Here is an 18,050-nt window from a genome sequence, read left to right on the forward strand (position 1 = left end):
TATCTTTATCGATAAAATTACAGAAAATATTGAGATATTATTTTTATCAATATCGCACACCTCATACTGACACAAACTTACTGGCAACGGTCGCTTTGTCACGGTCAGTTCAGACCAGCTGTTGGTTTATTTCTGGGGTTTTTTTGGGTGGGGGGGGGGCTAGTAGAAGTTATGAATGGCCGGTAACATTTAGTAGCCAAATTGGCTGGTGAGGGAAAAAGTAAATTTCAATCCCTGCTTACATTGATGCACAATGTTGAAGGCACATCCATGTAGATGCCGCTAGGGGGCTCCAGTCGTCCTTATCAATATGACCAGGAGGACGGTAACGGAGGCACACTGTGTACACCAACAAGCTGTTGGGACAATGAAACTTTTCGTTGGATCTTAATATTTCGGAGTCTGGTACTGAAATAATTATGAGATTGGAGGAAAATTATAATTTATATTTATATATTTTTCCTACCAACTTATATTTTCATATGCTATTACCATATACACTACAGGGCTCCTTACAATATTAAAGTCTTTTAGAGTTGTCTTATTAAGAAAATAAACAATCTCGTGCATTTTAAAATTTCAACACAAAACTTAACGGTTTTTAATTCAATTATTGCGATAAAACTTTTGCTGAACGGTCCAGAAATGCTATTTTTCCAAAACTATAAACTCAAGCACAGACTGCAGGTGTTTGTCGTCTTCTTTTTTATTTTTTATTTTTTTTTTTGCACCGACTGCACATGCTTTGCTATTTTCAGTGACTAATGACGTATGATGATTTTTTTCAATCTAACGTCATAAGGGATTATACTATGTTCATTTTGATGCAAGTAAGTATATTCGTAAAATAAAAACCAACATTAGAATGGTGTTTTTACAATTATTTTATGTTTATGTTAGCAAACTAATCTAGCAATCTTTGCTGTATATGTAATAAACGATCTAATTATGTTCCTTTCAAATTACGCCCAAAGAGAGCTACACAGTACACACCGCATCGCAGAAGAGTTCAGCTGACTGTGTTTAACTCGCTCGTTCTGTTCTGACGCGAGCGCTCGCGGAGGGACGTCAGCCATGGCGACACATTTTGTGATCTGTCTTGTTGCCTGGCGATAAATAAAATGGAGTCGGAGATCGCCTTTAAAAGCTTTCACTCTGTCAGCCATGTTGGCTCAAAACGAACTGTCATATGATGTCTAGAGGGGGCCAACCTTGATCCAACATGTCGTCAGCGGCGTCCTAACCCGAGTTAAGGACGTGACAGACTTTATCCCGCGCCTGAGATCTGTGACGCAGTTGCGGCGGACCCGGACCGACCGTCAGAGCTCGAGCTCGGAGCGGCAGCGGCGGGAGAGAAGTCGTCGCTTCTCCTGCTGCTATTCAGCACACTGCGTAGGGTTACAGCAGGTAAGATTATTTCAGCATGTTACACTGCATTTCGATATGTTGCGCGTTATACTTGTTCGTAATGCTCCCTAGGTTTGATTTAAATTGAAAGCTAATGTTTCAGGCCGTCTTGTCAAGTATTACACACGTCTGTATTCAGGCGAATCAGCCGCGCCTCCTCCCCGGTTTAGCCTCAGCGGTGCACTAGCATAGCTTAGCGCTACCTCGCACTGTTTGGATAATTAACGCACATTTTCCCGTTTAGACGTGCTTGCTTTTGAATTTACTGCACAAAGCACCGTTTCATAGCGGTTGTTGAGAAGCAAAAATATTTTCGTTGCCTGTAGTTTTGGAGGAAGTGATAAACCGGGACTAGCGTTTCACTCTGTGGCGTAAAATGGTGTCCGAGCTAGCCAGCAACGACACCGTATGAGCGGTCATCTGTTTACATTTCAACTGCCTCAGTATGGCACTTTAGACGACAATAATGTTTATTTAGCGCACTGAGTAAAGCGAAACCGTGCGTTTCGTAACATAGAAATTAGGTTTATTACGCATTGTAGTTGAATCGCTTCTCACAAATCATTGTGTAACTTATCAGGCTGGATATGGAGCAGAGCGGCAGCGCATAACGCTAATTATTATATTTAGCACTTTTCTCAGTGTAACGTTAGTTGAGCAGAACAACATTAATGTTAGCTGAATCATGCTGAGTAAGGGAAAGTGGTTTGTGGTCGGTCAGCTGCGCTCATAGACACTGGCCTGTGGAGAGCAATCGGTACTGAAACAAACAGTCTTTATTATTATTCATTTCATTACTTTATTATTTGTCGTGCAGCGTAATATAATGATATAAAGTGGTAAAGTTCGTGGCTTCAGTAATCGGGTTTGTGGTGGTGGTGTCAGGTGATCGTTAGCTCGTAGCTAGTCAGCTGGCCTGCTGTCATTCCGCCGTTCTCCTGTCATTCAGTAACAATGCGAACTATTTTGATGTTGTTAACTTCTTTAGCAGACGTATTATAGAGACACTGGGGCGTTGTCGCCTTCAGGTGGTCGTTTAATACAGGACTGCTACTTATTGTAAGGCTTGTATTGTACATGTGAAGGGGCAAACGTCAAGGGCATAGTATTTCTGTTTTTCCCATACTAGTGTTTCCTAAGCAAATTACGAATGCAAATTAAATAAAAGTCCATGATCTTAATTATTTCTGCAGAATATGTTGGTGTGCAATCTTGTCGAGCTTTTAAACCGTTTAAATAGGTGCTTTTATTACTTCTTCGCCCATTTCAGCGGATTAAAGTCATTATGAGAGAGAACTATCAAGGCCTTGATGAAAGATCAACTAAAGTGTGTTTCTGGTCAGTGACAGTAAATGAAAGCGCTGTTCAGTACACTCTGCGCTCACTGTATATGACGACAGAAGATGGGCGTGGCGGACTTCTGCTGGACCTACAGTATGAACAGTTTTCAGTTTCAACTTTTGAGTGGAAACAAATGTCTCGTTTACTCCAACAGGACAAGCTGCTTATGTCAGACAGGGAGAAAGGGTTTTAAAGATCTCCTGTTGTTTCTTTTCATAATGTTCAGCAGTTACATATCCAAGCTTGTTTTTTTTCTTTTGATAATGTTCAGAACCTGGAAATTTTTGTTGTTTCTTTTCATAATGTTCAGCAGTTACATATAAATGTTTATGTGCATAGATAATTATGGGGCTTGGGATTTTCATAGGCATGTTGAATTTGCCTTATTCATTGAAAGCTACCCTTAGAAAACACGCATGTCTAACATTGATTTGTAAGACATATTAACATTTGATCATTGTCACAAAATGCTCACTGTACAGTGTCATGACTTGTAGGACCTGTTTCTTTGAAATTATCTTTGAAACTCATGCATTGTCTTGCATGACAAGAACTGCAGAAACGAGTCATAATCATGGTAGCATTCCAGGCATGCTCATACCTTGGGCAATGTCAAAAGGGTTCATCTAGAAATTGTCATCGTCTTATGCTTATGTTGTTAGTTCTTTAGTTGAACACAAAAGATATAAAATATAGAGGTGTTGCCATGAGAGTTTGTTACTTCCGTCTTACAGTTTCCTCTTTCTGGTCTCATTAAAAATCACTGGTACATCTTCACAGTAAACACATAAAAGAACTGTTGTAATGCTGGCATCAGTTGTGAGCTCCAGGGCTGTCAAAATGGCTGAAAAACAATTCAAATTTTGAACTGAAATATTATCAAAATTCAAATTATATTTGAATTTAAAATGCATAATTTCGGTTAGGGTGAAGAAAAGCTTTTGGCTTCTCTTCTGAGGCCTTAAGATGGCGCATCGAGCAAAATATTACTAAAGCACTTTTATTCAAAGCATAAGATAACATGACTATCTGTGAAAAAAAAGTGCATAAGGTTTAAAATAATGTTTATAAATCAATCATTAGGGCTGTGCAATTAATCAGATGCGATTGTCATGCGCATCTCATCAGTAAAGCCGGTCCTGTGACTAGTAGTAAATCTCCATCACCTGCTTTCAGATGGAGCGGCTTTCACTACACAGAGCCGTAGTTCACTGACAAGCTAAGCGATATCGCGTTCGAAATCGAATGCAATTAATCTGCGATTATGAACGTGATATTGCCAAATTGTGCATAACAATCGAATGCGATTAATTGCACAGCCCTACCAATTATAAGTTGCTTAAACAACTATAAACAAAACAGCATCATGTATGTATGCATAGTTTAATACAAAGGGTGGAAAGTCAATCACACAGAGTATATATTTCATTTAAAAACATGAGATGCAGTGGGATGGGGGAAAAACCCAACAAAAAGTCTCGGTATATGTTTTTTTCAAAGTTAAACTTGCATTAATTTTACATGGCTTTCTAAACATGCGGCTCCTTTGTTCGACATGTGATTGCAGTGGTGATAGATGTCCCTCTAGAAAATGCGCAAAATATGTGTTCTGTGTGAACGGCTTGGTTTCAGTTTTGATGTAAACTACATCTTCTCCGCATTGATGTTCTCTCTTTCCGCAATATTTCCACACTTTTTAATCTAGTGGCTTCAACTGGATAGGCTATCAAAAACATTATAATGCAACAACTCCTACATCGTCATCGCATCTCGTGCACCACTGATAAGGCTGCCTAGTTAACACGCACACAAAATTCGAATGCAGAATTTTATGTTAAATATGACGAATATTCGAAAATCTAATTGTATTATTTTAGTTTTTAGGTTTTTTTTGACAGCCCTAGTGAGCTCAGGTTCAATGTGCTTTTGTTTTGCTGTCCCCTTTGAGGAAGTATTTTTTTATAGGAAATTCTTTGTTTATTGTATGGAAATATAAGTTTGTTTTTGAAGACATGAATCAGAAGACAAACATATTCAGGTACAGAGGAATAAATTGAGATTCACAAAGATGATTAACAAACAGAACTCTCCTCAGTGTTCATTTGTAGAATCACATGCATTTATTTGTGGACCACTTCTTGAGATTTGAACCCTTTAGGTGTGACTCTGTTCATAATATAACAGCCTTTCATACCTTTCTGCTTAATTGTAACTGGTTTTGATTCCAACTGCATTGAATTCTACATGGTATTCATACCAAAGAATATTAAGCCTCACCTTAAAACAATGCTGACTAATCCTGAAATGTTGGTTGAGCACTTGTTGTAATAGTTATACAAGATGCCAGAAGCTGGAATACAAACTTACTTTTGTTTTCCTTTTCCAAAACCAAATCTTGTGTGTGCTACAGATTACGTTACTTGTCAGACCAAGATGATTTGACAAATGAGCTTAAACATCGGTAAGGACACAGTTGTTGCAAGGTAAATTTAATCATGTTCTTATAATTAGTGTACATGCTGGTTAGGTCGTAGTATTGTTCTACAGACTTTTATTGTTATTAGCAAACTTATGTTTTTTTTTTTTGTTGTTGTTTGTTTGTTTGTTTTTGTTTTTTTTCCTCCTGATTTCATGTTTTGGATGTAGCCTTCAGTGGCATACAGGACACTTTTGGTGAAAGTTAGTAGAATGAAATGTTATTATACAATGCTTGTACGGATTGTAAGTTGTAGCATATGTCTATTATTATTATTATTTATATGATTGCTGACACAGGGTGTTACAGTTAAAATCAGAATCATGGAATTATAGAAGTTAAACATAGTTACAGAATGAGGCAAACTTTGATATGAATGTTTTTTTTCTGTCTTGTGTATCATTTTCTTCATCAGTGGAGAAGAAAAATGAGATACAAGACATGCTCAGATCCAGGATGTAATAGAAACGCCAGCATGAAATACATTACAGTTTTGCATTAATTCAATAATAAAAACTTTCTCCACATTGTTAAAAAACATTTTCGTCAACAAGTTTAACCAGTTTAACCGCTTTAAAAAAAAAATCACATTTGTTAAATGTCTCAATATCCACACGCATTACTTATGTATTTAAAAAAAATAAAAATAATAATATTTATTTGTATTTTCCTTAATTCTTTGGTACACTTAATTTCATTGTACTTTCATAAACCAGATTAGTCCTGCATTTAACTTTAGTTTAAAAGCACCACTAATTATTTCAAGGTCTTGTCTTCATTAGTTGTGTTGTCTAAATTGGTTTGTGGGGTTTTGAGCCAGTTGCCAGCTGAAGTGCCAACCAATCCTTGGTTTGCGGTCATGATTGTTATAGTTCTTTCTTTAAATTATATATTTAAAGATTATGAATTATCAAGACTTTCAGTTGCAATTGCTCTAGGGCAAAAACAGTATAAAAACTAAATGCTGCTTCTTGCTGTTTTGTTTTTTCTCTCTCAGGTTGAGCCTGGAACCAGCTGTCCTCCAAGATGAACCCTTATGAATGAAAGTGAGCCTGTTCAGTAAGCTGTTAGCTTCCAGCGGTCAAAGCCATGCCTGAAGATTAGAGCCTCCTCTTGCTTACAGCAATACGAATATACAGAAGATCCTACATGACTCTTCATGTAGACCTTCCTGTGTTTGTCTTGCTGGATTGAGTCCTTCCTCCCCTACTATAATATCAGCTCTGTCCCTTTCATACCGCTCCCTCTTGCACTTTCATGTCCACCTGGCAACATGTGTCTTCATTTGAGAATGGCTCCAACCTAGTCTCATGCGTCCAATGAGTGGAGAGTCAGACGGCCCTGCTCCTGAAAGAGTCTCGCGGGCCTTCTCTTTGTCAGGCCCTGTGTCCTCCTCAGAGATGTCCTCACTGCAGTCACTAGGGCCAGTGCAGAGCTGGCTGGGTCAGGAGCTGGAGAAATGTGGCATAGATGCCATGATCTACACCCGCTATGTCCTTAGCCTGCTACTGCATGACAGCTATGACTATGACCTGCAGGACCAGGTATAGTTAAAACGTTTCAGCACATCTGGAAAACCTTTTGTGTTTTAAGTGACTTGTTTCTGTACAAATCTAACAGAACATCTTAAAAAGGAGTAGTTTACCCAAAACTTTGTGTTCTATGTCATAAGTCATACGATAAATTTGTTTTTAATGTAAACCAACTTTAGTGATTCTTAAAGGAAAAAAGCGTCTTGCATGTTAGGTTCGATCAATTAAAACAAGCATTTAGGTAATATATTTTGTGTTTAGTAGTAATTCAGGTCTCTCGGTATTCATTTTATTGCATTCAGTAGTAACTAACATTTATTTTATACTCGGCAATTATTATTCAGATTTCATAAAGACCACTACATTTTAGTTTATCAGATGTGAATCCATATCTGAAACTTCTATGGAATAAGGCTATGAAAACATAGCGCTTTATCTGTGTAGATTATGGTATTCTTGTTTAGGACTTTCTATTTGCATTATAGAGATGGTAGACTAAAGCAACAGGTTTCAAGTAGTGTTCTTTTATCTTATTGATAGTAGTTTATTTGGCAGTAATTGCATCTTAGCAGAAATAAGTGCACAGTTTCTCTACATTTATACTAAAGAATCAACACCTGGTCCTTATTGTGTGCAGGAAAATGACATCTTCTTGGGCTGGGAGAAGGGAACAGGGAAGAAATGGGGGAAGAGCAAGAGGAAGGGAGGGACTGACCTTAGTCTTGAAGAGATGAAGAAACAAGCTGCTGTGCAATGTTTGCGTTCAGCATCTGATGAAGTAAGACCTTTGTGTAAAGCTAAAGTTTTTAAATCAGTGTGTTATCACTGCTTAATTGCAATTAGTGTACTTTTTTGAGTGAGTTTGTGGAATTAGTAGAGCAAAAAATGGTTAAATGGTCAAGATGGCTCTCCTCCTTAAGATAATGTCAATCAGAACTTGAGTAATGTGGCTACATCTCAGATCCATGTTTGTTTGTTTTTTTGTGAAAATCATTGATATGCTTTGCTTTTGCCTCAAAGCCTTTTACAGTCATTATGCTTATTTCTGTCAAAATAGAAATCACCAGAACTATTTCAGATGTACTCAGCAAAAATACAGCTGACGTTTTATATGGTTACTGTTTTAATCTTGTGTGTATCTGGTGCTTTTTAATCAAAGGGAGTTAAAATTTTATATTTAATACCCAGTTTTTAAAGAAAACAATTCATTCTTGTTGCAGTGATGGAGCTATGATTCTATTTTCTGAAAGTTAAATTACTTTTGTTCTCTTTCAGAATTCTGGAATTGAAAGCTTGGTTGAAGAGCTATGCTCTAAGCTCAAGGATATTCAAAACAAACAGAAAGGTTTGCATATTTTCTATGTAATTCAGGTTCAGCAAAAGTGACATTGTCTTGCAGCTGTAACAGTTTTATGAAAATACTTCAGTTATATTGCTTTGCTATTATTGTCTTGCAGAAAAAGAAAAGCAAGTAAGTAAAAAATCTGATATATCTCAGTCTCCTGAACCAGACGAATCATTTTCTTCTAAGGACCAGGTTGAGATGTAAGTAATTAAACCTTAAAGTCTTTAATGTTATGTAATAATGTGTATTGTTGTACAGGTAGGGTTATGATCTCTGTGTAATTAATTAGAGCAATGAGTCTCATATTGTAATGTGGCTTTTATTAAACCGGAAAGACTATGATTAAATAAATAGTCATGCTGCATGCCGCAAAGTAAATGCAAAGTAAATTTTGTTTTGAGAGTCCAGTGAGTGTTCTTGCTAGGGCTGGGTGATACAGCAAAAAATATTATCATAATATTTCTTTCCATATCATAAAAGATTGATATTTCATTTATCCCATTAATGTTCATTTACCATTAAAGAAAGGAAGTGCTTTCCACATGTTTTTAAACCTTGAGAATGAATGTAAACATAACTTGTTTAATATAAAAATGGTGTCTAATGGAATGACTTAATAAAAAAAAAATTAAAAAAACTTAAAAAAATTGAATCAGTCTTTTGAAATAAATGAATTAAAATATAACAGTTAGTTTACAACAAAATAAAATGCTGTACAACATAAGATGTGCTGACATCTCAGAGCATCTCTGGAGATGAAGTTCATAGGTTTATGATATATTTGTGCTTGTTATTTGGGTGCAGCAAAAATATAATAGCAACTTGTATTATCCCAAATAGCAACTTGAAGATGACCTTATGCTGTATTTGCTAGGGGTGCTCCGATCAGGATTTTTGAGGCCGATCGCCAATCTCAGAAAGCAGTATCTGCTGATACGATCACCGACACCGATCTTTTTAAAGCCTTCTTTTTATCATGTAGAATTATTTATAGTGATGATCCAATCAAGATTTTTAGACATTTATTCACTCTGCCTGAATTTCATTTTTGAAAATGAATTCCCTTCTTAGGTGACTCTTGTGAAAGCGGATTTTTTATTTTGAGGGGTGGAGGGGGGCATTTTTTTGATATTTTTCAAAAATATATATCTAACCTAAATGTTTGATCATGCACTGTATTTTTTGTTTTGACAATCGTGCAGTTGTTACACAATAGCTTACACACAGCACAAGACTGATTTTGTGAGCTTTATGTGAGGTGGCCTTTTACTCTAGGTTCACACATACTCGGTTTGCAGTGCGAATGCAGTCCATGTGTGGTACGTAAGCGGTAAAGAAGCAGCACTGACTCTGCTTTCACACAGAAGTCTGCAACTGATCTGTGGCTGTTTACTACAAACAAAACATTTATCAATTATTTTAATTTCAAATCCAAACATTGTTACTTAAAATGCTTTTTCAGCATTGTGATTATTTTTTATACAGTACAGTTATAATACAATCTTTCATAGACATGTTTAAATGCAACAAATATAAAAAACGCATTATTCAATGCTTTCTACTTTTGCATTTACTTCTATATTTATATATTTAGTTGCTCAAGCAAGTGGCAAAACATTTAAACTACTTCATTATCACAAACATTCTAAATTAAAACTTACCACTGACATAAACTGTCAGCTCTACTGCCTTTTCTTTTGCATTTAAATCTTTATTACAAGCAATCCTGTGGTTTATAAAGAACTTTGTTTTCCTACCTCCACGAGTGCCATCTATTATTGCCATGTTTATCTAAAAGTGCTCTTTTCCTTTAAACCTAGCCAAAAAGCCATAGCCTATGTGTTGATTGTGAAACACAGTAGACTACTTATATGCATTTATGGTGTAATAACTACATTTTCTTGTCAATTTATGTTCATATTTACCGCAAACATTGGGCTGTTACTTTAATTCAGCACTTGTAGTGCAGCAAAAATAGACTCTGTGCGGAAATGATCTCTGCACTGCTGCAGACACACTGCTCCTGGAATGCACTGCTGGACCACAACTGTGTGCAGTGTGAATGCTTTAATCCATTAGCATGAGCGCGGAAAATATGCACTGCAACCTGGCATTATGTGTGTTCGCTACAAGTGTGCATGAGCGCATGGTCCCCAGGAGAGCGCGCGAGTGCTGATGGGTTCGTAAAATATGGAATGAATTATGGAGTTATGCAATTTATAAACTTTAGTGACGATGCAACACTGCTTCGATTGTGCAAGTGACAATTCCTGTGTCAACTGTGCAGCGTGCAGCTGGCTTATAGTGCAGACGTGATTTGATGTAATGCCATTTGCACATTTTGAGAGGGAAAGAGAGAGCGCGCACACGTGAAATTGTCTTGCAGGAAGTTTTCAAATTAAGTTAATGAAGAAATAATTGAATTTATAAGCATTATAATTATTTCACCTGCACCGGACAGAGACCGAGACGGTGCCGCTGCATGTTGTGCCAAACCTCTCACGGAAGGTGCGTCATCAGCTTGAGATTGTTTTTTTTTTTGAGATCTGCCTTTATAGAGACCGCCGATCAAACATCCCCAAGCGATTATTGGCTGATAGTGATCAGTAGCCGATCAGTCGGAGCACCCCTAGTATTTGCTCTTAATTATCTTCTTCATACTATTAGTTACACTTATTGTTATTATTATTATTACTATAATTTTTATTGTTGTTATTCTTTTTATAATGCGGTTATTTTTGCTCCTTAGGTACTATGAAGCTTTCCCACCTCTCTCAGAAAAATCTGTTTGTCTCCAAGAAATTATGACTGTGTGGAACAAAGCTAAAGCCTGCACATATTCCAGCTCATCATCATCTGCTGTCCCTCAAACAAGCACAGACACATCCTCTCCAAAAGACTGCACCAGTGAAGGTGAAGCTTTTAAAGACCGAACAGTTGATGCACCCAGTTCCACCACCACAATCAGCGAGAGGGCCCAGCAGCGACGCACTAAGAGGGAGAAGGAAAACCAATTCCATGGAAGCGCAACAGGGGTGACTGACGACCAGGTTCCTCCTCATTGTAAGCGGCAGGTGAAACACCGGTCTGAGGGGAGGTTCCGTCCCAGATCGTGGTCCTCTGGCTCTAGTGAGGCTGGCTCAAGCTCCAGTGGTAACCAGGGTGAACAGACCCCTAGTTGCAAAGCAGTCCGCATAAGACACAAGTCTCGAGAGATCAGCAGCAGAAACAAAAGAGGCCGCAGTGGGGGCGGACAGGTCAAACTGGCCCTTAAAGTCATCGACAAAGAAGAGCGGAAAAATGCACGAAGCAACATCAGTACCACCGGAGGCCTATCTAAACAACAGCAGCACTACATGAAAAAAGGCAAACGACCTCTGAGGGAGATCCGCAAAGATGCTAATCTGGTTGAGGCACAGGAGTCAGGAGGAGAGGCCAAAAGAAAGGAATATATGGAGGAGCCACTTTGGTACACAGAGCCCATCTCGGAGTACTTTGTCCCTCTCAGTAGAAGTAAATTGGAGACAAAGTATCGGAGTAAAGAAGACTCTTCCAATGACTTGGCTATGTCCATTGATGTGGACTGTCTGTCAGAGAGAATTCAAGGAATCTGCATTGCAAATTCATGTTTTCAAAGGGCATACCTTGCAGCAGGCACTTTTGTGGATGGCCACTTCATTGAAGTGTCTGGCGAAGGTGACGAAGATGCTCCTGAACTGAATGGGTTTCCAAGCTGCCCTCCTCCTGAAGATGGTCAAAATTTAGATGACAAGCATCTGTCTGAATTCACTCACTTCTATGAAGTTGATCTTTATCAATCCATATTGGATCCTAGTGCCTCAGATGCGGTACAAGAAAGCCGAATCCTGAACATGATTCGGCAGAAGAGCATTGAGCGAAAACACTTTGAAGCAGGATGTGTAGTTTTAGATGGCCTTGAGCTGCAAGGGGAAAGTGCAATAAAGGTTGATTCTCTGGGAGCCTCAGAAGCAGATGTTTCTATAACACAAGATATGGAAAATATTGCCCAAGTGTGGGAGTGCTGTTCATCCTCGAGCTTGGAAGATTTGGAAGGGGAAAGCTGTCCGGGTGACTCTCCAGTCAGGCTCTCCCCAGTGTTGAACAGTGTTCCATTTAACTTTAGAAAACTGTCTGGAGCTTTTGTAGGGCCTCATCTCCAAGAAGCCAGCAGTAGCATCTCTGCCCTAAACTCCTGTTTTCCACTTTTTGAGTTGCAATACGATAGCCCTTCCTTTTCTTTTCCCTGCGACACACTCATGGAGGGACAGGACAACTTAGATTCAAGTAGCTGTTTAGATCCACAAGGAAACAAACAATCCCGTTTGCTAATTTGGACCAAAAACAGTGCCTTTGATGAAACGGAACACTGCTCTAACTTATCAACGAGGACCTGTAGTCCCTGGTCCCACTCAGAGGAGACCCGGTCAGATAGTGAACAGATCAGTGCTCTAGCAGATGATTCAGCTCAGTTTGGCAGTGATGAGGTCAGCTGTATCTCCCTTATCCCACCTTTATGCCTAGAAGAAGAGCTTTTAGATTTCTTTCAAGAGAACTCCAGTCACCAGCAGGAAGAAACGAGTGTAGGCACAGAATCCAACCAGCCCTTCAATAAAAAATCGAAATTGGAGTCTGTTTGTGGCATAGCATTAGAGCAGGATGAGAGTAAACTCTATAATGCTGTTGTGTTTTCAGATGTCCCAAATCAACAAAGTGATGAATACACCTCAGGGATAATAAAAGACATTTGGATGGCTATTGGGGACAGAGACTGTGTCTTAACACTCGGGGTAAAGAATACAGGGGAGCACTTGTTTCCAGAGGAGGCTACCGGCTACCAATGCAGCTGTCTTGACAAGGATGTAAAAAGTGAAATTCAAAAGAAAGCTGTGCAATGTTCTGAGTATCATCTATGGGATGGGCAGAAGGAGGTCCAGGGACTTCATAAAAACAAGCTCTCTAAAATGAATGATGGGGATTACACAACGCCGGCCAAGCCCTGGAATTGTAATTCACAGGACAGCACCTCCTTTATCCTTGGTGGGGTTTATGGAGAACTGAAGAGTCTAAGCGGTGACAGAGAATGGGCTATGATTCCACCTGGTGATGCTTGTGGTAGTTTGTTGCAGTGTGCAGCAGCCACATCCTCTGACATGGTAACCATTGCAGGAGCGGATGTGTTCATGAACACAAGCAATTGCTTTGCTCCTGGCCACAAGCCATTGTGGAGACCTCTTGTGTCCCTTGGTCAAAATGAGCAGGCTACCAAGGGAACAGGGGATGGTTTAAATAAGGGATTTTCTGTTGTCTTCCATGAAGATTTACTGGGATCATGCGGAGGCTTCCGTGGAGAAGAGTCAGGACTGGATTACCCGTTTTCATCCTTTGATTTGAACAACCCTTTTTCCCAGGTCCTGCATGTGGAGTGCTCCTTTGAGCCAGAGGATATGGCCTCTTTCAGCCCGGGATTTAAGCCAAAATCCATATTATGCTCTGACAATGAGCCCTTTTGCCCTTGGTTATATGGCATCAAGCGGACTCAGTATCGGGCCATTCGAATTTCCCCAAGGACTCATTTCCGGCCAATATCTGCCTCTGAACTTTCTCCAGGTGGTTGCAGTGAGTCAGATGTAGAGTCTGAGAAAGAGGAAGCAAGTCTTCCAGTTGGTCAAGCAGACCTCTTTGATGACCCACAGGCTGACCTCAAGCCTCTCGAGGAGGACGCTGAGTGCGAGGGCCCTTACTACGGAAAATCGGAGCTGGAGTCTGGGAAGTTCCTACCCAGATTAAAGAAGTCTGGCATGGAGAAGAGTGCCCAGACGTCGCTCGATTCACAGGAGGGTGGAAGCACCCTTCTGCCGATTACTGAACAAGAGATTTGCGTACATTGTGAGACGGCAGCAGTTTCTGTGCCATGTTCTCATGTGCAGTCCTCTGTTCTTCAGCAAGAGGAATCTAGCAGGGAGACAGAGGCTTGCAAATGCGCTGCAACTGATCAGATTCCAAAAAGTGAAAAGTTGCTTGATGTTGCTCAAGATATGCATGAGGTAAGTGACTGCAGAGCCAGTCTTCTCTCTAACTGTTATCTAACCTTCAGAGAAACGCATATGGAAAATTGTACAATATATTAGCATGTTTTGGTTGATACTGACGTTGCTGTCACCTGCACTTGAATGCACTGAATTCATATATGCCATGACAGTACTTTATATTCTATATAATATACTATTCTTTAATGATCTACCTTTTACCTTTCAAAAGTGTAAAAAAAAAAAAATGCTCTCATTGATCGACTTTCTTTATCTCTTAAACAGTTTCCACTGTTGAATTTTGGAGAACAGTGCTTAACTAATATGCAGCAAGAAGAGTGCTGGTGGCAAAGTACTCTGTGTTCTCCTTTATTTTCAAGTCCTCAGTGCGGCGGTAAGAGGAGTACAATATTTAGATGTATTAGATACTGGGAAAGTCAGTTGCACACTGCTTTGATAAACCCATTGATCCATCAATAGGGAATAATCATGATTAATCTTACAGTCGAATTATAGACACTACATTGAATGGAAAAGAGAGTTTGTGTGTAAGTTTGCTTAATACTAAATGTTGTACCCTTCTTTGTTTCTAGGAAGCAGTAATGTATGATTCTTCTGCTGAGTGTGGAGGCATACCAATGCTAATTTCCTCCTATCACTTTCAACCAAAACCCAGAGGAGGGATAGGAGGACCCTTACCAGAACAGTGACCCCAGGGCCCGCAGTGGGCTCTGTCTTACCACACTGTCCTAAGCCCTGTTATTCCTCAGTCAATTCATCTAAAATGGCGTATCACCAAGATGAAAGCATAAAGAGAGGAAAACATGGCAATAGGTTGAACGTACAGTTAGAGGATTCTGGTCAACAGCATTTATTATAGGCTTGTTTTCAGTCTGTTAATTTCTAGGTTGATCAATTTTGAAAAGAATAAAAAAGGCATAGTTAAGCATTAAGATTGTTCTTTAATTTACCCCTTATAGATTTTAGCTTCACTTTTATGTTTGATCTAGGATACACTATAACTGTGGTCCTGCTGATTGTGCATGTGCTTGTGAACCTAGTCTCAGTCCTTCTAATAGTCAAAGTTTCTGTGACCGAACTATGAATACTCAGAAGTCAGGTTGAAAGCGCTACAATTGCGACACCCCCTTCCCTAATCAGATCATTTACCGTTTTGCTTATTTTTCCTTTTAAATGACTTGTAGAGGATAGAGTTGTGTGAGGTTTGGTGTGTTGAAAGAAAAAGTGCCCCCCCCCCCACTTTTGTTTTGTCACATCAATTGTTGGTTTGTTTCCTTTTAGTTCAATGCTGCTTTGAAAGCATCTTAAAGAAATAAAGCAGAGTAATATGTTGAAGGTGTAATAATAGAATAAACAAAAAAACAAACAATTAAAACAGAAGCCTCAATGAAGAAATAACCCTCTTGTCCTTGAAATTCGAAGTTGGTTTCTTAGCTTGAGTTTCCCTTTTAATACAGCCATTGTGATAAATGTGTAACAATTTCCTAGGTTATTTTGTCCACTTCAGGTTATTTTTTTATTTAATTTTTTTATGCATTTGTCAGATAGCTTGATTTGCAAAGTCACCTTTCATAAAAGTACATTTTGGAGAGAGTCGTAGTTTCAAAGGACAGTTTACATTTTCCTGAATAAAAGTATAGCAAAATATCTGGAAACATGTGAAATATAAATGCTGCAGATAAAGGGTACAAGGAAATTAAAAAAAAATTTGGGGGGGTGGAATAGGTAACTGAATATTTTGACCCAACTATACAATTTCACGTATGTTGTTTCTGTCTTTAAAACTATACAGTCTACACCATACAGTTGATCGTATCTATCAGTTTGATATTGTAGACATAATTTTGTGTTGTTTCTTTAAGTTTAGTGTAAAGTTTACGTATTTCAGTGAAATTTCTTCCCCTTCTTTACACCACAAAATTGTGACTACTGATTATTTGTAATATGGATTCATTGTTTTATTTTATTTTTTATTTATTTTATTTTTTTTGTTGTTGGTTTGTTTTATTGACTTAAAAAGAATTGAGTGTTTCCAGTAATGGTAGTTGATTGCTTGAAGGTTGATTTTTTTTTTTTTTTTTCTCTTTCTCTTCTTCAAGTACTTTCCTTCTACTTGTTTCAGAAATATGTGGCTTTTTCACCTTGTGCTGATGCATCATCCTGAAGAGGGGTGTATAAAAGCAATATAGTATTTTGGCACACCATAACCCTACAACCTTACAATATTAATGTATGTTTGTTAAAAAAAAATATACATGGGTTTATTTGTGACATTTGTCCCACACTGCATTAGGCCCAAATTACTTTTCCTACAAAGTTTGATAAGTTGCTTGCCTATATAATTTCTTTTGTGGCTTTGGAGTGAGAGGTGGTAGGGATATGGTGTTCATAATTCTAAATCCTGTCCATCGTAAATTTCATTTTTGCTCTAATACCATCTTATCCATACACTTTTGTGTCTTCACTCTAATGGATGTGTAGCTTACAATCTGCTAGCTTAAATCTAACCTGGATGGGTATTTCCCCCTCTTTCATTCAGGTTTTTTTTTTTTTTTTTTTTTTTTTAATTATGATGTGTATGCTACATCAACAGAGTGTAAAATGCTACGATGTGTGAAATTTGGCAACACTTTTTCTTTTTCAGAGCACCCCTGATGCTTTTTTTTCCTTGAAAAATGTGTGCATTCTTTTTCTGTACCAATGTGGGGAATATATGGTTTTAAAGCATTACTTGTTAAATGTTTGTAAGGGGGAATTTGAATATGGCAATGAAATAGAAAATGATATCGCCCCATTCATCATTGACCAACAGATGCCTTTGATAAAATTCCCTAATTGGGCACAAGGGTTTCATTTTCTGAACTTTATTTGGCATAAAATGTCAAATAAAGTAAATTTAAAAAAAAAAAAAAAAAAGGAAGAAAAAAAATGTTAAGTGTGCTTATTCCCCTTTGCAAGTGAGAGAGTTTTTGTTGACTGCAGTCCTTACAGTAAGATCTATAGAGTATTTTTGGTATTGGTGCTAATATTCATACACTACAGCAAAGATGTAATCTTCAAATTTGTGTAAGGAAAAATGGCCACACAGTTACTCCTTCTAAAAGATTTGTGCTTATTTTAACAGAAACAGATTGGGCCTTGTTCTTGAGACGAGGTCTAGACCTAAAGTTTGTTAAAGTGTGTGATCCAGGACTGTAGACCATAACCTTGGAGAGATGATTTTGTGTGACCCCGTTTGAAACCGTTTGTGTTTCCCCACATTATTTGCTCATTGTGGTTGTGGGAGTTTGATTATTGTTTTTTCAGAGATCATAAATAAAATGTATAGTGGTAGAAAGCGAGTATGAGGGCACAAAGTTATTATACTGTATGCTATAACTGGGTACAGCGATAAAATAGACTCCTTTATTGGATTTGTATCTAGTTGACAAATAACATGTTACAATTCAATGTAATTTTTTCAGTTTAAAATGCTGTCAGATTCCGAAATTGAATTACACAAGGCTGGCATCACTTTCTCTAATCAATCCCTTAGACGGTGCTTCCCAAACCTGTCCTGGAGGGCCCCCTGCGCCTTTTGTATGTCTCTCTTATCTAACACACCTGATTCAACTCATCGGCTCCTTAGTAGAGACTGCAAGAGCTAAATTGGGTGTGTCTGATTAGGGAGACATAATCAAAATGTGCAGGGCAGGTTTGGGAATCACTGCCCTAAATTAAACCTTGTTCTGTCAAGCACTTTGAGTTAAATATTACCGTCTTCCAGAATTGTTACTTGCATTAGTTTGGTTTATGATAAGATTAAAAAACTTGTTTATGGTGGGTGGGTGACAGAGGACAAAAGCATTTTAGGTTTTGAGAAAATGCATAAATATAGTGAA

The 18,050-nt window shown here is 38.3% G+C and overlaps 1 protein-coding gene across 4 annotated transcripts; it reads left to right on the top strand.

The window, feature by feature from the left end:
• The first annotated feature begins 1,001 nt into the window (after positions 1-1,001).
• On the top strand, positions 1,002-17,510 carry kiaa0232 (KIAA0232 ortholog). 4 transcript variants are annotated; one of them, XM_042728019.1, is made up of 9 exons: positions 1,003-1,407; positions 5,159-5,231; positions 6,222-6,768; positions 7,394-7,534; positions 8,032-8,101; positions 8,214-8,301; positions 10,851-14,166; positions 14,434-14,542; positions 14,742-14,901. In XM_042728019.1, the coding sequence occupies exons 3-9, from the start codon at positions 6,535-6,537 to the stop codon at positions 14,756-14,758; spliced, it is 3,975 nt and encodes a 1,324-aa protein (XP_042583953.1). In that variant the 5' UTR covers positions 1,003-1,407; positions 5,159-5,231; positions 6,222-6,534; the 3' UTR covers positions 14,759-14,901. The 4 variants fall into 4 exon arrangements, with proteins under 4 accessions (XP_042583955.1, XP_042583953.1, XP_018962626.2 ...); XM_019107081.2 differs by lacking the exon at positions 5,159-5,231 and having other exon boundaries at positions 14,742-15,061; XM_042728021.1 differs by lacking the exons at positions 5,159-5,231; positions 7,394-7,534 and having other exon boundaries at positions 1,002-1,407.
• The last annotated feature ends 540 nt before the right edge of the window (positions 17,511-18,050 follow it).

This window comes from Cyprinus carpio, chromosome B7 (genome assembly GCF_018340385.1).
Source record: "Cyprinus carpio isolate SPL01 chromosome B7, ASM1834038v1, whole genome shotgun sequence".
NCBI classification, from domain to species: domain Eukaryota; kingdom Metazoa; phylum Chordata; class Actinopteri; order Cypriniformes; family Cyprinidae; genus Cyprinus; species Cyprinus carpio.